Source organism: Oncorhynchus tshawytscha, linkage group LG16 (genome assembly GCF_018296145.1).
Source record: "Oncorhynchus tshawytscha isolate Ot180627B linkage group LG16, Otsh_v2.0, whole genome shotgun sequence".
Taxonomy (NCBI): Eukaryota; Metazoa; Chordata; class Actinopteri; order Salmoniformes; family Salmonidae; genus Oncorhynchus; species Oncorhynchus tshawytscha.
The window spans coordinates 40,337,229-40,360,983 of record NC_056444.1 but is presented as its reverse complement, the minus strand read 5'-3'; the positions used below and the strand labels follow the sequence as shown (position 1 = coordinate 40,360,983).

At 40.9% G+C, this 23,755-nt stretch overlaps 1 protein-coding gene across 6 annotated transcripts in view; it reads left to right on the top strand.

Annotated features, from left to right (window-relative positions):
• The window catches only part of LOC112215649 (voltage-dependent L-type calcium channel subunit beta-2), a 131,608-nt gene that overhangs the window by 34,603 nt on the left and 73,250 nt on the right, over positions 1-23,755 (top strand). The window contains exon 1 of one of the 6 annotated variants that reach the window (XM_024374858.2): positions 12,970-13,422. The exons of the other annotated variants lie outside the window; for them this stretch is intronic. Within the exon in view, the coding sequence (XP_024230626.1) occupies positions 13,405-13,422 (18 nt within the window). The 5' untranslated portion in view covers positions 12,970-13,404. Of the gene's footprint in view, positions 1-12,969; positions 13,423-23,755 lie in introns of those variants that run through there. 6 annotated transcript variants of the gene reach the window in all.

Here is a 23,755-nt window from a genome sequence, read left to right as displayed (position 1 = left end):
GGTTGGGTGCATATGAAGAATTGTGCTACTACCAGCGTTTCATAAACGAATATAGTAGGCTAGGTGGGATGAAAGTGCAGACAATATACACTGTGTACAAAACATTAGGAACAACTTCCTAATGCGTTGCGCCCCCTTTTGCCCTCCGAACAGCCTTAATTCATCAGGGCATGGACTCTACAAGGTGTCGAAAGCATTCCACACGGGATGCTGGCCCATGTTGACTCCAATGCTTCCCACAGTGGTGTCAAGTTGGCTGGATATCCTTTGGTTGATGGACCATTCTTGATACACCTGTGAAAAACACAGCAGCCTAGCAGTTCTTGGGCACGGCTCATGCTCATTTTATAATGGACACCTCAGACCGATTGAGCATCCACACTAAGTCAAGCATCACATAAAAAGGGAACAGATGTTTCTTAGCATCCAATTAAAGGTGGGGATGTGGAGGACTCCCTCTCCTCTCCTCCATGCACTGGGAGAGGGTCATTAACCCATATGGATACTTGAGCACAATTAATTAGTGACAGACGTTAGAAATGTATTAGGGCAACATAAAACGTTACATAAAGGCTACCATTAAACCTGAACTCATACGTTTATGGGATGGGGTTTTAAGTGTTTGCTCATGATTATGTACAGTAGGTCTAGGTTCTTTAGAAGGCATTATGGATGGTGTGTGCGTGTGAGAGTGTGCACCTCCACGCGTGTCACTATAGTGGGTAACTTAAGACCCTACACTATCCAATCTAAATGACCTAACGCAAATCAGCAGTGATAGCTGCAAAACTCTGCGACAATCTCCTCAGTTAATCTAGATTGACATGTTGTATAAACAAATAGACAGACTGCAAAGGGAAAGGGGAAAGAGAGAGGCGGGAGGTTGAGTGAGAGAAATTGTGAGCGTGAAAGAGAAGAGAGGTTTATTGAGTAAGAGAAGGACTGAAAGTGGGATAGAGCGGGGGGGGGGAGTAAAGAGTCAATAGAAAATTGAGATACCAGATTGTGGTCAGATAGCGGGAGGGAGTGAGTGTAATTGTGTGGATAGAAGATAAGAAAAGGGAAAGACTGAAGTGTTTGGAATGAAAAGAGAAGAGGGAAGACAAAATAACATTTAATAAACATTTAATTCCCGGTGGTTTACCCTCTCCCCATTATCTTGTCTGTGTACCTGTCTCTATGTTGGGGTGCCGTAACAACAGGTGCCAGCCTGGCGAGAGCACATCCAATACCCTAGAGAGATGGGGGAGGAGGGAGGAAGAGAAAGATTGAGAAAGGAGGAGAGAGAAAATGAGAGAGAGAAGAGATGTGATTGAGGAGCTTCAGCAACACAAGGTAGGATGAGGATCTACTTGAAAGAGAATGAGCGATTACTTCAGAAAGAGAGAAGAAGAAGAAGAAGAAGAAGAAGAAGAAAGATGTAGAGACAGAGCATTGTCAATAGATTTCCATAGTGAGTCAGCAGATCAGGTGTCTCATCCCCAGCAGATGCTCTCTTGACTCTCTCACCCTCTCAGAACTCTGGGAGTAAGGTTGCAAAAATCCAATAAATTCCCCCAAATTTCCCCCAAGTTTTCCAGAAATTCTGGTTTTAGGATCCCAGATTTCCTGGTTTATTCCGGAGTTTGGAAAACCTGGGAATTTTGGGAAAGGAATTTTGCAACCCTATCTGGGAGTGTTGCTGATCTTCTGATCTGCCTGTCTGAGGAGAACTCCATAAAACCGTCTCCGTTACCAGCAGAATCAGTGTTTTCCTCATAATACTTCCATAAGCCTACCCGCGGAGCCACCAGCAAAGACCTGATCAGCGATTGGACGTTTACTCCGGCACAGCAGGAGGGCGGGTTTTAAACCTGCATTGCATATTCATAGCCAGTGTAAATACATAATCAGTCCAGGAGGTTACTCAGAACTACCAGAAGGAGTAAGAAGAAGAAAAAGAAGAAGAAAAAGTATAACTTTTTGAAGGAATTATCTACATTTTCTCAGGTCTTGATAATGGCAACAATCGCACCACTTGGAGAGTCAGGAAGGTGTTGACGCCTTGTTTTCTACCTGCACTTCTTTATTTTTTCCTGTGGGTGTGTTTGCGGTACTGAGATTGGATGTGTCCGCCACTCCTAACGGATGTTGGAGTCGTCTAGAACGGACAAGGATTTGGATTTGACAGTTTGCAGAAAATCCATGGCTGAGTTCCACCGTGGCCCCTTGGCCCTTACCCCCGCCCCGCTCTCACCTGCCCACCGAACAGGCACCGACTGTGGGGCTAAGAGTTGCTGAGGAAAGGGTTCCCCTCTCCATCCATGCTGCCAGGCTGCTCCTGTTGCCATGCTCAAACCACCCAAGAATAAAAATGTATCCTGGGTAAGTGGGTTATGTGCAGGAGGTGCTCTGGGATGTAGGGAGTTGCGGAGGGGGGAGGCACCTTACCCATTACTCATCTCTGTGCTTTGTCTAGGCACTCTTAAAACACAACACATGTACAATCACTTGTTCTACATTTGCTCTATCAGGAAATCACATTCCAGGTACAAATGTATATTTTAAAAGTATTTAAATCTAGCTTGCAAGACAAAGAATTGTTCATTTAGTGTTCATTCTAAAAGCGGTGCTTGCGAGTTTGTTACGGAACCTCTACGTCTAAGCAGAAGTCAGTTGTGTTTAAAGGTGTTGTAAAAAAAAATCATAAAGCAGATCGTTCAGTTATAAGGAACTGCAAGTTGTATGCATTTATTTTCCTACCTAACCTATTCGAAAGCACTATTGCTGAAATCACAGTATTTGTATGTAGTCCAGTACATCTATCGCCAGCTGTTATCTAAGCATGTAGTACTAATGAAAAAAGCATTCCACAGTTGACATAGTTATTATTGAAGTCTTCGAGCCCAGATTATGGTTATGACAAGTAACAAGCAACAATAACATTTGTGTTTGGGATTTGTCAAGCATTTCTATAATCTTTGGACTTGACTTGATCTGAAGGAGAATGTTGAGATTCCCACTGGTTCCCTGGAGGCAGCTGATAGTGGCAGTACTAAAGCCTGGGATAGATAGCTGTGGTTTTGGTTTGTTCCTGAGCCCATCCAATGGCTATTTTAGGGGAGGCTTAGAGATTTTGGAATTATATAACTACCACATACCCACTTTATCAGTCCACTACTTTGTCTTTTCATGACGGCGATGCTTGTGAAAGAGTATAACGTCAACTTGAAAGTCAATGACATTGTAGATGCTTGTGTGTTTTGTGGGAAAAGCATTGGCTCCATTAGTTAATGAGTTTACTCGGTAGGGAGGTGGAAAGTTTGCCATGAGCCTCATGATGATCAAGTCATGTGATTCATGGGAATTCTGAGAAATGTTGCAACCTTGTATACATCAATTGTTCCCAAACTGTGGAGGGGTCGTGAGTGGTTGGTATTTATTTTCAAAGAACTCAGCCCATGCATGAAATTTAATATAGACAAATTCATGTGATTTAGTTTGATGCTATATGATAAGATACGATGCACAAACATTTGCTGCATTCACGCGTTCATTTTCCATTCTAAATGGAGTTCTCGAGCCAGGCCTCTGAGCTGGTTCTGTCTGAGCTGACTTACTTCCTAGCTCTGTGTGTGTGTGTGTGTGTGTGTGTGTCTGCGCATGCGTGCGTATGTCAATGCTGTATCTAGGCTCCTAAACTGAGCTATAAGGCAAACTTGGCATCTACCACACCACTATCACATAAGGGGGGGTAATGTTTGCTCTTTGTCCCCCCACTTTTGATCTGAAATCATCATCACTCACTAATTAGTTTGAGCTATTAATGTATCAATATTTATCTTTAAGAAATGTATCTTTAGATGATACAGCACAACTTTGGATTCTACTGAGTGAAATTTCCCTGCTGCTTCCACCTTGCAGTGCGGGTAGAAAAAGTGATTGTTGATTGATTGCTGCCCTCGTTATGAAATGATCATCTTTAGGCTGTATATCTAAAAATGACCATATACACTGTTTAGAGCAAAATGACCGAAACTATTTCTGATGGTGAAACTGAACAATCAAAATCAAATCTTAGATCAACATATAGCCAAAGGAGAGTCATGTCGCAGACGGTTGCTTAGGCATCTTCATTCCAGTAAAGTACCTAGCAAATTACATTGGTTGTCACTCAACTAATAAAGCCTAATATTGCGCAAGCCATTTTGCAAACATTTGAACACTGAAGGTGACAGCGCACAGTTTGATTAGGCTACTGATATTGCCTGGGTTGTTCTGCAAAATGACTTGTTGACCAATGACTGTCAACGGTTACATGTTTAGTTTAACACTAAATAAGAGAACGCATCAGTTGTCACAAAAGATGAGAGGTATTTTCGGAAGGTGGAAAGAAAGTAATATGAGCAAAAACAATTTGTGAACCGTCGATTCGTAAAGTTTGAATCGATTTTCTGATGATGCATGCTACATTTGGATCGGCTTGGGGTCTCACGGACAGATGCACTCTCCCATCTTACAAATCTTAAACATTTGAACCCGAGGACAGGTGAGTATCGGTGAATCGATTGAAAATTGATTTACCTTAGGGATTGTCTTGCACAGTATTTGTGTGGGTACAATTGTTATCTGAATTTGCATTTACAAAAATGTGTCTCTGTATTATGTTGGTGTGTGTGGGAGTGTCATTTCTGACTCTGGGCCAGTGCAGATGGATCAGGGGAGATTAGAGAGAGGTTTTACTCAGATGAAATCAACGAGTTGGGGAGGGGAGAGTGGCTTAGTCTGGTGCCCATTTACCCACAGGCCTCTGCTTCCTCAGAATTTCTTTCTTTCTCGCTCACTTTCTCCCCTCTCTCTCTCTCTCTCTCTCTCTCTCTCACTCTTGCTCTCTCTTTCTCAATTCAATTCAAAGGGCTTTATTGGCATGGGAAACATGTGTTTACATTGCCAAAGTAAATGGAATAGACGATAAACAAAAGGAAGATAAACAAGGGAAACATTAGTAAACATTTACATTCACAATTATTTTTTAAAAGAATAGGACATTTCAAATGTTATATTATTGGCTATGTACAGTGTTGTAACAATGTGCAAGTAGTTGAAGTATGTAAAGGGAATAGAAATAAGCAGATAGATGTAGGTTGTATTTTCAATGTTGTTTGTGCTCCACCGGTGGCCCTTTTCCCATGGCAACAGGCCACAAATCTTGCTGCTGTGATTGCACACTGCGGTGTTTTGCGTAAGAAGTATGGGAGTTTATCAATGTTTGATTTGTTTTCACATTCGTTGTAGGTCTGTGTGATCTGTGGAAATATGTGTCTCTAATGTGGTCATACATTTGGCCTCTCTCAATAGCAAGGCTATGCTCATTAAGTCTGTACATAGTCAAGGATTTTCTTAATTTGTGGTCAGTCATGGTCATCAGGTATTCTGCCACTGTGTACTCTCTGTTTAGGGCCAGATAGCAATTCAATTTGCTCTGTTGTTGAGGTTGATTCTTTCTGTTAGGTCAAATATTTATCTTTTGGCTTTCTCATTTGGTTGGGTCTAAATGTGTTTCTGTCCTGGGGCTCTGTGGGGTCTGTTTGTGTTTGTGAACAGATCCAGCTGGCTGATGGGACTCTTCTCTAGGTTCATCTTTCTGTAGGTGAAGGCTTTGTGGTGGAATGTGTGGGCATTGCTTCCTTTTGAATGGTTGTAGAATTTAATAGCTCTTTTCTGGATTTTGATAACTAGCGGGTATAGTCCTAATTATTCTCTGCATGAATTGTTTGTTATTTTGTATATTTTTGCAGAATTCTGCATGCAGAGTCTCAATTAGGTGTTTGTCCCATTTTGTGAATTATTGGTTGGTGAGTGGACCCCAGACCTCACAACCATAGAGGGCAATGGGTTCAATAACTGATTGAAGTATTTATAGCCAAATCCTAATTGAGATGTTGAGTTTTATGTTCATTTTGATGGTATAGAAGGCCCTTCTTGCCTTGTCTCTTAGATCACTCACAGCTTTGTGGAAGTTACCTGTGGTGTTGATGTTTAGGCGGAGGTAGGTAAAATTATTTGTGTGCTCTAGAGCAATGTATTTGTTGTCTTGGCTACTAGACCTTTTTTGGAACATCATTATTTTATTCTAACTGAGATTCACTGTCAGGGCCCAAGTCTGACAGAATCTGGGCAGAAGATCTAGGTGCTACTGTAGGCTCTCCTTGGTTGGGGACAGAAGCACCAGATAATCGGCAAACAGTATACATTTGATTTCAGTGAGTCCAGTATGGTGAGGCCGGGTTCTGCAGACTGTTCTAGTGCCCTCGAAAATTCATTGATATATATATTGACGAGTGTGGGGTTAAAGCTGCATCCTTGTCTCACAAAAAGACTCCACTATGCAACTGTCTGGCTATCTACTCCAATTTCAGACCACGGGTAAGATAGGCTAGCTAGCTTCATTTTCAGATATTACACGTTTCTAATTTTGACATAAAGTATTTTCATTTCAAGTTACTGTTAGCTAGCTAGCTAACTTTACATGTATGATCTTATTAAGTTGACTGTTAGCTAGCTAGCTAACTTTACGTGTATGATCTTATTATTCATATCTCAGAGCCATTTGCTTTGCTTGTTATAGCCTAATGTTCGCTAGCTAACATTGAACCTGGTCGGTTAGCTACCTGCAGATTCGTGCAGGGTAGTAACATCATGAATTGGGATTACGGTTCATTGTTTAGCTAGCTTGCTAGCTAACTACATGTCGTAACAAAATACTGCACTATGCAAGTGTCTGTTTTAATAGAATGTCACTGCACCAACTGTTAGCCAGTTAGCTTGGGTGCTTGACTGCTGTTGTTAGGACAGAATGCTTGGATCAACCCTTTAAGAGATTGGTTGAGCTAATGTTTAAGAGTGTGTGAATGATGCTAAATGGGTGTAGACAAAGAAGAGCTCTCTAGTAGGTACCAAAACAAACAGGGCAATTTTCTCAAAATTGAGGTTAGAAGAAGTTTATCAACTTTCATAGCAGAATTACTTTCCCATTGTTCCTCAAATGCAGTGTATGATATACCATTATGTAGCTCTGTCTCTCTGCTTTTATCCAATGTAAAAAACACAATTTCAAATTTCGCTACCTAAGACTGAATCAAGGTGGTCAATCCCAATTATCATGTATATGTTTTTAAATGGCTGAAAAGGTTGGAGAAGTGATGATTTATCATATATCTCAATTTTAGATAGATAGCTCTTCGTGTTGTTGTTGTTTGTTTAGTGTGTTCCAATTTCCCAGAAAGGATTTGAATCTGTGGATTCTTCAATCACAATGAGCTGTTTTATTGTCATGCTGTTCTTTATTTTTTCTTAGTGTATTTCTGTATTGTTTTAGTGTTTCACCAGAGTGAAGGCATAAGCTAAGGTTTTCTGGTTCTCTGTGTTTTTGGTTGGATAAGTTTCTCTCTCTCTCTCTGCAGTAGCCCAATGATGAGGCAGAGATGGCTATGATACCACTACCTCTAAACTCAAAAACCTAAACCTCACTCATTAGGGGAAAACCTATTCAGTTGTCCAACTGAATGTATCTTCTGTATTTAACCCAACCCCTCTGAATCAGAGAGGTGGGGGGGCTGCCTTAATCAACATCAACGGCACCCGGGGAACAGTGCCTTGCTCAGGAGCATACAGATTTTTACCTCGTCAGCTCGGGGATTCGATCCAGCAATCTTCCAGTTACTGGCACAATGCTCTAACCACTAGGCTACTAAGCCATTTAATGATGTAATTTATTATAATTAATTGTAACCTTTGGATAAAATGATGTTGAGCGATTGGATGTGGTGAACCTGAGGCTATATTAGGTTTATAGCATATGCTTTAAGAAATGCACTCTTGTTTTGTGGTACGTAATGCTGTGAGTTCACTTAAAAGCATGTGTGCATGTGTGCATAAACATGGATGTATTTTGTCTTTTTTCCTCCAGAGGGAAAACACTGCTCCACTTTTCTTCTGCCCACCCATATGGTGCATACATGCTGCTTTCTACATTCTACCCTCATGCTGCACCGGAAGGATATGGAACAGTGCAATAGCATTTGTGACTGACCAAGTTGATTCGGTCTGACATAGGATTCGATACAAGTAGAGACTCAGAGCTAGAAACTTGTATATCACACACTGCAGTTGAGGAACAATGGGAAAGTATTCCTGCTTTGAAAGTTGATGAACTTGTAACCTCACTTTTGAGAAAATGGCCCTTGAATGTTTTGGTACCTACTGGAGAGCTCTTCTTTATCTACATCCATTCAGCATCGTTCACACCCTCTTAAGCCTTAGCCCCACCCATCTCTTTAAGGATTCACATGTGAGGCCACGTACTGAACAACCAAAGACTGAAGGCTGGTTTATCCTACGTCTATCGACAGTGGTCGCAGTGACATCATGAACATTCTATTGTCGTCCAACATCAAACTTGTAATTGTCGTTATGAAACACAAAAACTACAGGCTGTGTGACATCAGCAGCCTGGTGGTCCAAAATAACATAACTAGTGCATTTTAACACCAATAAACTCACCCGTTTAAAAATGAATTTAGTATAGCAAACCAGACAACTAAAAGCAACTTTCTTAACAATGTTTTGCTTCCTTTATGGCGTGTTAACTTAACCTCTAGTGACACCCCATCCCGTGAACGGGACCGTTGTCATCATCTGACACTAATTAGCATAACGCAACAGACATAAATATTCCTAGAAAATATTCCTATTCATGAAAATCACAAATGACAGCTTAGCCTTTTGTTAATCACTCTGTCATCTCAGATTTTCAAAATATGCTTAACAGCCAAAGCTAGACAAGCGTTTGTGTAAGTTTATCGATAGCCTAGCATAGCATTTTGTCCAGCTAGCAGCAGGTAACTTGGTCACGGAAATCAGAAAAGCAATCAAATTAAATCGTTTACCTTTGTTGAGCTTCGGATGTTTTCACTCACGAGACTCCCAGTTAGATAGCAAATGTTCCTTTTTTCCAAAAATATTATTTTTGTAGGCGAAATAGCTCCGTTTGTTCTTCACGTTTGGCTGAGAAATCGCCTGGAAATTGCAGTCATTAAAACGGTGAATAATATAAAAAATGTGCTTCATAATATCGACAGAAACATGGCAAATGTTGTTTATAATCAATACTCAAGGTGTTTTTCAAATATCTATTCGATAATATGTCAACCGGGACTGCTGGTTTCTTAGTAGGAGAGAGAGAAACAATGACCGCATTTGTCCTTTACGCACCAAACACTATGAGAGACTTCAGCTGACCACTGACGCAATGTTGCGTTCCATTGCAATTCTGAAGACAAAATAATTTTCCGGTTGGAACATTATTGAATATTTATGTTAAAAACATCCTAAAGATTGATTCTATACATCTTTTGACATGTTTCTACAGACTGCAACGGAACTTTTTGACTTTTCGTCTGCTCCTAGTGATCGCACGCCATGAAGTTGGAAGACTGGGCTAAACGCGAGAACAAAAGGAGGTATTTGGACATAAATGATGGACGTTATCGAACAAAACAAACATTTATTGTGGAGCTGGGATTCCTGGTAGTGCATTCTGATGAAGATCATCAAAGGTAAGTGAATATTTATAATGCTATTTCTGACTTCTGTTGACTCCAACATGGTGGATATCTGTTTGGCTTGATTTGTTGTCTGAGCACTGTACTCAGATTATTGCATGGTTTGCTTTTTCCGTAAAGTATTTCTGTAAATTGATGTGGCTCTCTGCAAAATCACCGGATGTTTTGGAACTACTGAACATAACGCGCCAATGTAAACTCAGATTTTTTTACAGGAGCTGGACAAAGATTTTTCACCACTTCTACCGAAGGTAGTTCCTCTCCCTGTTCGGGCGGCGGTCGGCGTCGCCGGTCTACTAGCCATCACGGATCCCTTTTGTCTTTTCTGTTTTTTTGTCTTTGGTTCTTTTTCACACCTGATTTTATTTGCTTTAATTTCTGTGTGTATATATTTACCCTGTTGCCTGCCTAGGTTTGTGCGGGATTATTCTTTCATTGTGATGTGCTCGGTGAGGTTATGCCATTCTTTGTTTTCACGGATTCATAAGAGTGTTATTGTCTGAACTTTGTTTGTTCCTCCGTGCGTTTGTACGGGTTCTCAGTTGTCGAGGGCGTTGTACTTTTTTGATTGTGCCATACTTGTGTTGGTGGACTTGCCAATTAAAGTACGCTTCTCAGACATCTCTGCTCTCCTGTGCCTGACTCCTTCACCTACCTCCTAAACTCAACATTATCACAGATCCAATATAAAGAGACTTCTCCCAAATATAAAGCAGGTATGTGAATTATGAATCATAAAAAAGCATTAGTGGAAAAACCTCAAATATTTCAAGGCACTCTCAGTAGACCATTAAAACCCCTTTATCCATGGGTTAATTTTGCTAATGCATGGCCAGGATAAAAAGATGCCACTATGCGAAGCTGCTAAACCATAATTGATTAAGGGGAGGGTCGGCTATGCTTGGTTTTTATTCAAATTAAACAAAATTGAAGGAAACCAATAGTTTTTTATGTTTCTAAATACGAGATTCACCAGCACAAAAGGCATATCTCTCGTTCCATGGGCATTGTGTGTCACGGCTGGATAGGTTGCACTTCCTCTCTCAAAATCCATACCATTAGCAACTGCGTTACTGTTATTAAGACTTGCTTTTGGTGGGTATTAAAGTGTGTACAGTGCAGTCGGAAAGTATTCAGACCCCTTGACCTTTTCTACATTTTGTTGCATACAGTTTTTTCCTCATCAATCTAAACACAATATCCCATAATAACAAAGAGAGAACTGTTTTTTTAGATATTTTTTGCACTGACTGGCCTGGACAGAGCCCTGACCTCAACCCCATCGAGCACCTTTGGGATGAATTGGAACGCCGACAGCGAGCCCGGCCTAATCGCCAAACATCAGTGCCCGACCTCACTAATGCTTATGTTGCTGAATAGAAGCAAGTCCCCGCAGCAATGTTCCAACATGTAGTGGAAAGCCTTCCTAGAAGAGTGGAGGCTGTTATAGCAGCAAAGGGGGGACAACTCCATATTAATGCCCATGATTTTGGATTGAGATGTTCAACGAGCAGCAGTATACACAACCAAACAAGCGGCACCATGAAGACCAAGGAGCTCTCCAAACAGGTCAGGGACAAGTTTGTGGAGAAGTACAGTTCAGGGTTGGGTTAAAAATAAATTATTGAACATCCAACAGAGCACCATCAAATCCATTATTATAAAATGGAAAGAATATGGCACCACAACAAACCTGCCAAGAGAGGGCTGCCCACCAAAACTCGCGGACCAGGCAAGGAGGGCATTAATCAGAGAGGCAACAAAGATCAGAGAGACCAAAGATAGCCTTGAAGGAGCTGCAAAGCTCCACAGTGGAGATTGGAGTATCTGTCCATAGGACCACTTTAAACCGTACACTCCACAGAGCTGGGCTTTACGGAAGAGTGGACAGAAAATTGTAATTGCTTAAAGACAAAAATAAGCAAACATGTTTGGTGTTTTCCAAAAGGCATGTGGGAGACTCCCCAAACATATGGAAGAAGGTACTCTGGTCAGATGAGACTAAAATTGAGCTTTTTGGCCATCAAGGAAAATGCTATGTCTGGTGCAAACCCAACACCTCTCATCACCCAGAGAACACAATCATCACAGTGAAGCATGGTGGTGGCAGCATCATGCTGTGGGGATGTTGTTCATCAGCAGGGCCTGGGAAACTGGTCAGAATTGAAGGAATGATGGATGGTGCTAAATACAGGGAAATTCTTGAGGGAAACCTGTTTCAGTCGTCCAGAGATTTGAGACTGGGATGGAGGTTCACCTTCCAGCAGGACAATGACCCAAAGCATACTGCTAAAGCAACACTCGAGTGGTTTAAGGGAAAACATATTAATGTCTTGGAATGGCCTAGTCAAAGACCATACATTAATCCAATTGAGAATATGTGGTATGACTTAAAGATTTCTGTACACCAGCGGAACCCATCCTACTTGAAGGAGCTGGAGCAGTTTTGCCTTGAAAAATGGGTAAAAATCCCAGTGGCTAAATGTGCCAAGCTTATAGAGACATACCTCAGAGACGTGTATCAGTAATTGCTGCAAAAGGTGGCTCTATAAAATATTGACTTTGGGGGTGAATAGTTATGCGCACTCAAGTTTTCTGTTTTTTTTTCATTTCTTGTTTGTTTCACAATAAAAAAATATTTTGCATCTTCAAAGTGGTAGGCGTGATGTGTCAATCAAATGATACAACCCTCCCCCCAAATCTATTTAAATTCCAGGTTGTAAGAAAACAAAATAGGAAAAATGCCAAGAGGGGTGAATACTGTCGCAAGGCACTGTAGCTTCATCTCTTATTGCTTATGTCTCGTGTTTATTTAAATGTTTTATCAGTCAATTAAAATAAGTGTATTAGGTCCATACCGTAACCCCACCGCCACCATGGAGCAGTCTGTTCACAAGGCTGACATCAGTAAATCGCTTGCCCACACTACGCTATACACTTGGTCTGCGGTTGTGAGGCCGGTTGGACGTACAAATTCTCTAAAACGTCATTGGAGGTGGCTTTTGGTAGAGAAATTAACAAACAAGGCAGCAGCTACTCTTCCTGGTGTCCAGCAAAATTAAGGCAGGTAGAAATTTTTCAAAAAATTACAATAAATTCACAACATATTAAGTGTGTGTGTGAAGTAAGTCAGCTCAGTGCAGGCCAGCGGTCAGCCTGAGGTCATAGTGTATCCGTCCAGCACAGGCGACAGATGTCACAATATCAAATTAAAGCCTAATGCCCAGCGAGCTGAAGAAAAACACTCTGGAGCAAACCATTACACTGCTGATCCTCTCTCCCTCCACACACTCTCTTTCTCTCTGTCCTGTCTGCCCAGCTCTGTGTGTGTGTGTTTGTGTGTATGGGTGTGTGCACGCACACTGAACAGAGGCGCCTGCCCTGCGGTGTGTGTGTGTGCATCTGCCCCAGAGATCCTCAGATGGGCTCCGTCAACATGAGGCATGTCATTTCCAGTTGGAGACGCTCCTGAGAAGGGACCTTACCGTGGCTGACCCCATCCCCGTCTCATCCCCTCTGGTACTATGGAAGCTAACTGCCCAGACAGCAGAGCATCCATAGTTTTGGGATTGGTCGATTGTTATAATGGAGAACCACTTGTCAGCAGAACGTTACATTTTGAGCGTTTAATTCCGATTTGACTGAGGGTAAATAGGTTGGGTATTTTTTATGTAAGGCGTCAGCTGCTTTTACCCATGTGTCATGGTACTCTGAACAAATCCAGGGGATTTGCATAATTCATTGCAGCCGCGCTGGAACAGAGAGGGGACACAGGTGTCTCTGGCAGTCTGGGACAACGAGCATGTCAAAGAAGCCTAAGGTAAAATAACAACAGCTATTTGGAATTGTATGCATCTATCTATGTTGGTGGGATTATTCATTTCTAACCGAGATAAGTAATTATTTTCTCTTTTGTTAGGTGTACATTACTACACACTACTACATTACTTTACTTTCGTACACACTTCTTTGTTTCATATGTCTGTGTTCCAGTACCTAGCTTTTGTTTAGTTTGGCCTGGATGTATGCGTGTGTGTGTGTGTGTGTGTGTGTGGTGGTAGAATGTGTGTAAACTCACTGCAATGGAAAACATTTTTGCAACAGAAAAGGGAAATTAGCATTTCTTATTGGACAAATCCATGTAGTCCCTCCTTGTGTCAGTGCGTTTTTTGTCCGTTTGGTGCCTAATGAATACGACCCAGGTATGAATGAGACCTCTCTTTGGCTGAAAGATGAGCTGTAGGCTCATCTTTCCATTTCTACTTAGCTCGAAGAACTGGGTATTGCCTTTTAGCTAAACCAAAGCCTTTTCATGGGTATTTCCATAACATCACCATTGGACTTGATATTATATTTTATATAATCCTCTATTATGCTTTTTTTATGCAAAATGTATCAAAAGTGTCTTTGCCAACCAAAACACCGACAAACACATTTGTCCTTCAAAAAGAAGGATGGCAATGGTTTCTTTCTCTGTAAATCCTGGATTGGTGCAAGCAGCTTTTAATCTCCTTACCGAGAAGCAATCATTACAAAGTGAGAAGGGGATCAGATAGACATGGAGCAATTGCGCTCGTGGGTGTTGTGTATTATGTGGGGTGTTACTCTTCTACAGAGTCTAGAGTTTCACACTGCCATGTATCATCTTCTGTGTCATTTATTTTTGCTTGATACTTCCCATCCCCAACTAGGGTTGCTCGGCAGTTGCCCCTCAGACACCCCACCCCCTTCCAGCTACCAGAGAAAATACCACTCCCAATACCACCCCTTCCCCGTGAGACTGAAAGCAAAGAAAGTAAAAAATATTAAAATAGGTATATATACTGAACCAAAATATAAACGCAACATGTAAAGTGTTGGTCCCATGTATCATGAGCTGAAATAAAAAATACCAGAGATGTTCCATACGCACAAAAAGTGTATTTCTCTCAGATTTTGTACACCAATTTGTTTATATCCCTGTTAAATCTTATTTGGGATAGGTGGGACGGTAGCGTCCCACCTGGCCAACATCCGGTGAAATGGCAGAGCGCCAAATTCAAATTAAATTATTATAAATATTAAACTTTCATAAAATCACAAGTGCAATACATCAAAATAAAGCTTAGCTTCTTGTTAATCCAGCCAAGGTGTCAGATTACAAAAAGGCTTTACGGCAAAAGCAAACCATGCGATTATCTGTGGACAGTGTCCAGCACACAAATGCATAACAAATCATTTTCAACCAGGGAGTTGCGACACGAATGTCAGAAATAGCGATATTATATATGCCTTACCTTTGAAGATCTTCTGTTGGCACTCCTAAAGGTCTCAGTTACATTACAAATTGTCCTTTTGTTCAATAAATTCCTTCTTTATATCCATAAAAACTCAGTTTAAGCTGGGGCGCTTCAGTCAATAATCCAATCAGTTTCCCTCCGTCAAAATGCATACAAAATGAATCCCAAAAGTTACCAATAAACTTATCCAAACAAGTCAATCAACATTTATAATCATCCTTAGGTACCCTAAAACGCAAATAAATAATACAATTTAAGACGGAGAATCGTTATTGTCTTTACCGGAGATAAACAAAAGGAACGCGCTCTCAGCCATGCGCTTGAAAACACTACAGCCAAATAGGGAGCCACTTAGAAAAACTACAACCTCTCCCTAATTTTTCCAAAAACCAGCCTGAAACTCTTTCTGAAGACTGTTGACATCTAGTGGAAGCCCTAGGAACTGCAATCGGGGACGATTTCACCCTATTATAAAAGTGCCAGGCATTGAAATCAGTGGTAAAATTGTAAAACTGCCTTAATTTTGACAGACCCCAGGAAGAGTAGCTGCTGCCTTGGCAGATAAGTATTCACTAAAGATTTAAAGGTTATGAACGAGTCTTTGTCTCTCACATGGATCGACAGACCATTCCATAAAAATGTAGTTCTATAGGAGAAGGCTCTGCTTCCAGCTGTTTGCTTAGAAATTGTAGGAACAATAAGGAGGGCCGTGTGGCCGTAGTGTACGTGTAGGTATGTATGGCAGCACAAAATAGGAGAGATTTGTAGGTTAACAGTAAAACCTTGAAATCAGCCCTAGCCTTAACAGGAAACTAGCGCTGGAGTTAAATGATCCAATTTTGGGGTTCTAATCAAGATTATAGCAGCCGTATTTAGCACTAGTTGAAGTTTATTCAGTGCCTTATCCAGGTAGTTGAAGAGTAGAAGCATTGCAGTAGTCTAATATTGACATGACAAAAGCATGGATTTGATTTTCTGCGTAATTTTTGGACCAAAATTGTCAAAATGTTTTAATAAAAAGGGATCATGATCCAGAGTAAGCCTGAGGAGTTCACAGTTTTATTTGAGACGACTGTACAACCATAGGGGTTCATTGTCAGATCAGACAGCAGATCTCTTTGTTTCTTGGGACCTAGAACTAGCATCTCTGGTTTCTCCGAGTTTAAAAGTAAAATATTTGCCAATGGCCACTTTCTTATTTCTGAAACACAGGCTTCCAGGGTAGCAATTTTGGGGCTTCACCATGTTTCATTGAAATGGTAAGCTGTGTGTCGTCTGCATAGCAGTGAAAGTTGAAATTGTGTTTCCGAATGGCATCACCAAGAGGTAGCAAATATAGTGAAAACAATAGTGGTCCTACAACAGAACATTTGAGGAACACCAAAACTTACCATTGATTTGTCAGAGGACAAACCATCCACAGAGACTAACTGATATCTTTCCGACAGGTAAAATATAAACCAGGCAAGAACTTCTCCGCGTTCCAATCTCTCCAAAATAATGCATTTTTTATTTAACTAGGCAAGTCAGTTAAGAACAACTTCTAATTTACAATGACGGCTTAGGAACAGTGGTTTAACTTCCTTGTTCAGGGGCAGAACAACAGAGGTTTACCTAGTCACCTCTGGGATTCGATCTAGCAACCTTTCGGTTACTGGCCCAACACTCTAACCGCTAGGCTATCTGCCGCCCAATGTAGTGATCGATGGTGTCGAAAGTGGCACTAAGGTAAAGGAGCACAGGGAGGTAATTTACCACCTTCATGAGTGCGGCCTCAGGACTATGATGGGGTCTAAAAGCAGACTAGAGTTTTTCGTATACATAATTTGTCTTCAGGAAGGTAGTGAGTTGCTGAGAAACAGCTTTTTCCCAAAAAATATTTGAGGAATAAGAGATTCGTAATAGGCTGATTAGTTTTTTTGATTTTCCTTGTCAAGTTTCGGCTTTTTCAGGAGAGATTTTATTACTGCTACTTTTAGTGAGTTTGATGCACATCCAGAGGATGTGGAGCCCTTTATTATGTTCCACATAGGAGGGCCAAGCAAAGGAAGTAGCTCTTTCAGTAGTTTAGTTGGAATAGGGTCCAGTAGACAGCTGGAGGGTTTAGAGGCCATGACTATTTTCGTGAAAGTGTCAAGAGATATATCCGAAAAATAATAAGACGTTGGTAAACTTATTAAATACAGAGTTTGATTCAACGTTATTAAAAGTAAAAAGCTAAACGTTTGGCAGGTAGCCAAGTAGCAACAAACAGCACACCATCACGGAGACAACACAGAAGTGTGATGGGAAGTGACGACAGAGTTGTTTGTTGATTCCCAATTAATCTATTAATTGATTCCAAAATGTTAAATAGACCTCAGGAGGAATACTATCCCATCCAGGTGATTTGCGTTTATTCATGCTATCAAATGCCCTTTTGAGTTCATTGAGAGATATTTGGGCTACCAATGAGGTGGCTTGTTCTGTTAAGAGAGGAGGAGTTCTTAATTATTTTAGAAAGAGATGTACAGTTCTTTATAGACTGGGGAGAATCTTTGATTTATTTGGGTTCTGATAGTAATTCCCCTTTTTCAGATAGTAATTCCAGATTACTAGTAATTTCAGATTCACATAATGAAAACAGGTTTTTAGAAATGTTTGCATTTCTTATTTACAAAAGTATTCAGACCATTGATCATCCTTGAGATGTTTCTACAACTTGATTGGAGTCCACCTGTGGTAAATGTAATTTATTAGACATGATTTGGAAAGGCACATACCTGTCTATATAAGGTCCCACAGTTGACAGTACATGTCATAGCAAAAACCAAGCCATGAGGTTGAAGGAATTGTCCGTAGAGCTCCGAGACTGGATTGTGTTGAGGCACAGATCTGGGAAAGGGTACCAAAACATTTCTGCAGTATGGAAGGTCCCTAAGGACGCAGTGGCCTCCATCATTCCTAAATGGAAGTAGTTGGGAACCACCAAGACTCTTCCTAGAGTTGGCTGCACTGTCAAACTGAGCAATCTGGGGAGAAGGGCCTTGGTCAGGGAGGTGACTCTGACGGAGCTCCAGAGTTCTTCTGTGGAGATGGGAGAAACTTCCAGAAGGACAACCATCTCTGTAGCACTCCACCAATAGGCCCTTTATGGTAAAGTGGCCAGACGGAGGCCAGTCCCCAGTAAAAGGAACATGACAGCCCGCTTGGAGTTTGGCAAAAGGCACCTAAAGGATTCTCAGACCATGAGAAACAAGATTCTCTGGTCTGATGAAACCAAGATTGGACTGAATGCAAAGTCTGGAGGCAACCTGGCACCATCCCTACAGTGAAGCATGGTGGTGGCAGCATCATGCTGTGGGGATGTTTTTCAGCGCAGGGACTGGGAGACTAAGTCAGGATAGAAGCAAAGATGAACAGAGGAAAGTACAGAGAGATCTTTGGTGAAAACCTGCTCCAGAGCGCTCAGGATCTCAGACTGCAACATTTTCTAAAAAAATGTGTTTTTGCTTTGTCATTAAAAACCTGGGGTATTGTGTGTAGATTGATGAGGGATAAAATAATTTAATACATTTTAGAACAAGGCTGTAACTTAACAAAAAGTGAAAAAAGAAATATGTCAAGGGTGCGAGGTTTTGGTTTTCTAGCACAACATACTGTATAATGCCCTCAATGATTGAAAAGTTGACTAACAAATAGCCTTCCAAAATGTTGTAAATTATAAGCAGAAGAAACATATCTAAATCAGGCAACAACAAAAAATCCTGCACCCCCTGTCAAAAAAAAATCATTATGCAGTTATTGACTGTCCTATCTCGCATTTTCTATATTTGCTCGTTAAGGTTGGGAGTAGCCTCAGATTTTCATTTTATCACATATAGTCGGGCGGTTGCAGATGGGTTATTAGCAATTGCGGGCAGGTGCAGTTGAACAAACAGCTGACCCGCTCACCACTGGTGTGTGTGTGTGTGTGCTTACATTTTTGAGTGAGAGTGTGTGTGTTTCACGTCATAGCAGCATAAGAGAGACAGTCCTCCCACTCATCCAGCTAATTAATGATGGCAGTGCCATGGCAACCTGCCCTCAAACTACAAGGAGTATAGGAGTGTGTCTGTCTTTCTGTCTGATGGTAGCATCTGTGTGTGTATGTGTGTGTGTGTTTGTTTGTTTGCTTGCCTGCCCATGCCTGATTATATCGGGACAGCAGTCCCAACTAATTTACTGGCTGAAGAGTTTTTCCTACGAGTCCATGTGGGACAGCCGATGTGTTGATGTGTTCAGTAAGCGTAAAGTGACTCTGTGTTCAGTTCAGCACAGAGTCACTGCCACACTGGTGCAGTGATCTGCATAGCAGTCTATCGACTGGGCTAGTCTGTGCTTGTGCTTAGGCAGTGTAAGTAGCCTAGTCTCTAGTCATTTAAGCATTGGGGAACTCTCCTATCCGTGCTCATGATTCTGATTTCCCTTGGGATGCTGGACAAGCCTCCAGTAGAACCAAAGCCTTCAAGAACCAAACACCTGGTTGTCAGGGTAAGCTTTGCTTTCTGATTGTTGGAGATTTCTGAGACCTCATAATGGACCTAGGTATTGAGCTTTGTATGGCTTTTCTGGTTAGGGTCTATTCTATATTTAAATTCAGTCAATTGCGAATGTAAACTTAAATACCAATTTCATTGAATTGTATTGAGGATAATTGGAATTGGACCCAACCCAGTTTATGTATAGACGAGACATTCACTAGAATAATACATGTGGTTTACACAGTCTGCCAGGCGTGTTGAGTTCAAATGTTCTTGCAGGAGGAGTGATCTCCGTGTTTCTCTTCCTCTCCTCCCCTTCATTGTGTTTGTTCGAGAGGTAACACAGATCTTTTTCGGAAGGCCTAATAAAGGGAATAGATTTGATTTGACAGCCCTTGCTGAATGCACAGTGCATCAATACACAAAAGTGATTTGGAAAATGTTATGTGTAATGTAAATGTAATTTGACATTTTAAACTTTTTCCCGCTCTATTTGGTAAGAATGGACAGATGATGAGCTTTGGCATGCTACATGTGATATTTGTTACCAAGTTGAGTGTGATAAATGTATTTTGTCCCCCCACACCAAACACGATCACGACACACAGGTTAAAATATCAAAACAAAATCTGAACCAATATATTAATTTGGGGACAGGTCGAAAAGCATTAAACATTTATGGCAATTTAACTAGCTAGCTTGCACTTGCTAGCTAATTTGTCCTTTTTAGCTAGCTTGCTGTTGCTAGCTAATTTGTCCTGGGATATAAACATTGAGTTGTTATTTTACCTGAAATGCACAAATTCCACCAATTAATCCACACATAAAACGGTCAACCGAATCATTTCTAGTCAATTGGCAACTTTTGATTGGCAACTTTCATAAATTAGGTGCATTAAAGCCACTGACCTCGTTCGTCTTCAGTCACCCACGTGGGTATAACCAATGAGGAGATGGCATGTGGCTACCTGCTTCTATAAACCAATGAGGAGATGGGAGAGGCAGGACTTGCAGTGCGATCTGCGTCAGAAATAGAACTGATTTCTATTTTAGCCCTTGGTAATGCAGACGCTCGTTGGCGCGCGCGAGCAGTGTGGGTGCAATAATTGAATAACATAGATTTCAAAATTTATTTTGCAACTCTCGCGCACGCGATGCGAGCTGTGTAGTCAGCCTGTAAGTCCATATTATGGCAAGAACAGCTCAAATAAGCAAAGAGAAATGACAGTCCATCGTTACTTTAAGACATGAAGGTCAGTCAATATGGAACATTTCAAGAACTTTTAAAGTTTCTTCAAGATCAGTCGCAAAAACCTTCAAGCACTATGATGAAACTAGCTCTCATGATGACCGCCACAGGAAAGGAAGACCCAGAGTTACCTCTGCTGCAGAGGATAAGTTCACTAGAGTTAACTGCACCTCACATTGTATCCCAAATAAATGCTTCGCAGAGTTTAAGTAACAGACACATCTCAACATCAACTGTTCAGAGGAGACTGCGTGAATCAGGCCTTCATGGTCAAATTGTTGCAAAGAAACCACTACTGAAGGACTCCAATAAGAATAAGAGACTTGCTTGGGCCAAGAAACATGAGCAATGGCCATTAAACCTGTGGGAATCTGTCCTTTGGTCTGATGAAACCAAATTTGAGATTTTTGGTTCCAACCAGTAGGTGAACGGATGATCTCCGCATGTGTGGTTCCCACCATAAAGCATGGAGGAGGAGGTGTATTGGTGAGGGGATGCTTTTCTGGTGACACTGTCCGTTATTTATTTAGAATTCAAGGCACACTTAACCAGCATGGCTACCAGAGCATTCTGCAGCAATACGCCATCCCATATTGATTTGCGCTTAGTGGGACTATCATTTGTTTTTCAAAAGGACAATGACCCAACACACCTCCAGGCTGTGTAAGGGCTATTTGACCAAGAAGGAAAGTGATGGAGTGCTGCATCAGATGACCTGGTCTCCACAATCACCCAACCTCAACACAATTGAGATGGTTTGGGATGAGTTAGACCGCAGAGTGAAGGAAAAGCAGCCAACAAGTGCTCAGCATATGTGGGAACTCCTTCAAGACTGTTGGAAAAGCATTCCAGGTGAAGCTGGTTGAGAGAATGCAAAGAATGTGGAAAGCTGTCATCAAGGCAAAGGGTGGCTGATTTGAAGAATCTAAAATATATTTGATTTGTTTAAAACATTTTTGGTTACCACATGATGTGATATGTGTTTTTTCATAGTTTTGATGTCTTCATTTTATTCGACAATGTAGAAAATAGTAAAAATAAAGAAAACTCTTGAATGAGTAGGCGTGTCCAAAATTTTGACTGATACTGTGTGTGACTCATTTCATGAATCTAGGTGTATGTCGCGTGTCACTACTTCACAGGAGAGCCATTTGAATGTACTTTTTCTTTCATCAAAATGTCTTTTTTTTGTCCAGAAATGCCTTCTGGAACATGTGAATGTTCATGTGCCTTAATAACAAACTTGTATGCCATCTGTAAATACGAATAAAATAGTTAAATTACAAGCTTCGTTGGTTTACTCACGGGAAAAGCTAGGAACCTGGTTGAGATAATGGATGGGCTAGACATGCCTAGTTCGGATTGGTCTGCCATGTAGCACGCTTCTGTCTATAACATGAGCTGGTCAGTATATGTTCATGACGTCATTGCGGCAACTGTCAATATTATTTGTGATCATTGTTAAGTGGTCCCTTCAGCGTACCATCGCAAGTATATTTTTCAGATCAAATTAATAATCTAATTAAATCTAAATCTAATGAAATTTTATTTGTCACATGTGCCAAACACAACAGGTGTAGACCTTACAGTGAAATGCTTACTTACAAGCCCTTAACCAACAATGCAGTTTTATGAACAATAAGTGTTAGGAAAGTATTTACGGAAAATAAAATATATGCGATAATATATGGGATTGGAACAGTAGCAACAGAACATAGGATGCAACAAACGCATCTAAAAAGCATTGTTGTTAATGTTTTGTACAGATGGGAAATAAAGGTCTTCACAACTTTATTCCTCAATTTCACCTTTTATTGTAGAAGATAAATATGAACTTCATCGTCCAAGCATCACACGGAACACATCCACAGTCAAATCCATTCCATAAACCAGTCTAAATTACAGGTTGCGCTGACAGAAAAACTAAACCTAAGTTAGCGACCTGACACCTAAACTTCTTTACAATGTACCACATCTCTGGTGAGCACAAAGGAGAAATTAATATATTTTAGAAAAGAGATAGATGTCAGTTAACAGCAGCTAAATGTGTTATGATGGCAGCCATGCTTGTTTATGTTTGATAAGTGAAAACTCCTTAACCTGTAGTGACACCCCATCCCGTGAACGGGACCGTTGTCATCATCTGACACTAATTAGCATAATGCAACGGACATAAATCTTCCTAGAAAATATTCCTATTCATGAAAATCACAAGTGAAATATATTGGAACACAGCTTAGCCTTTTGTTAATCACCCTGTCATCTCAGATTTTCAAAATATGCTTTACAGCCAACGCTAGACAAGCATTTGTGTAAGTTTATCATAGCCTAGCATAGCATTATGCCTTGCTAGCAGCAGGCAACTTTGTCACGGAAATCAGAAAAGCAATCAAATTAAATAATTTAATTTACCTTTGATGAACTTCGGATGTTTTCACTCACGAGACTCCCAGGGAGACAGCCAAAGTTCATTTTTTCCCAAAATATTATTTTTTGTAGGCGAAATAGCTCAGTTTGTTCTTCACGTTTGGCTGAGAAATCGCCCGGAAATTGCAGTCACCACAACGCAGAAAAATATTCCAAATTAGCTCCATAATATTGACAGAAACATGGCAAACGTTGTTTAGAATCCATCCTCAAGGTGTTTTTCTAATATCTATTCGATAATATATCCGTCGGGACAATTCGTTTTTCACTAGGACCGATTGGAGTAATGACTACCTCTGTATTCTATGCGAGAATCTCTCTCAGAGCCACCATGTGACCACTTACGCAATGTGGCCGCCTACGGCTATTCTTCAACAGGAATGCGTAAAACTACGTCACAATGCTGTAGACACCTTGGGGAATACGTAGAAAGCGGAAGCTCGTTGATGGTACATTCACAGCAGAATAGGGAGTCATTGGAACGCAGCGCTTTCAAAACCTGGGGCACTTCTGGATTGGATTTTTCTCAGGCTTTCGCCTGCAACATCAGTTCTGTTATACTCACAGACAATATCTTTACAGTTTTGGAAACGTTAGAGTGTTTTCTATCCAAAGCTGTCAATTATATGCATATTCTAGCATCTCTTCCTGACAAAATATCCTGTTTAAAACGGGAACGTTTTTTTTTCTCCAAAA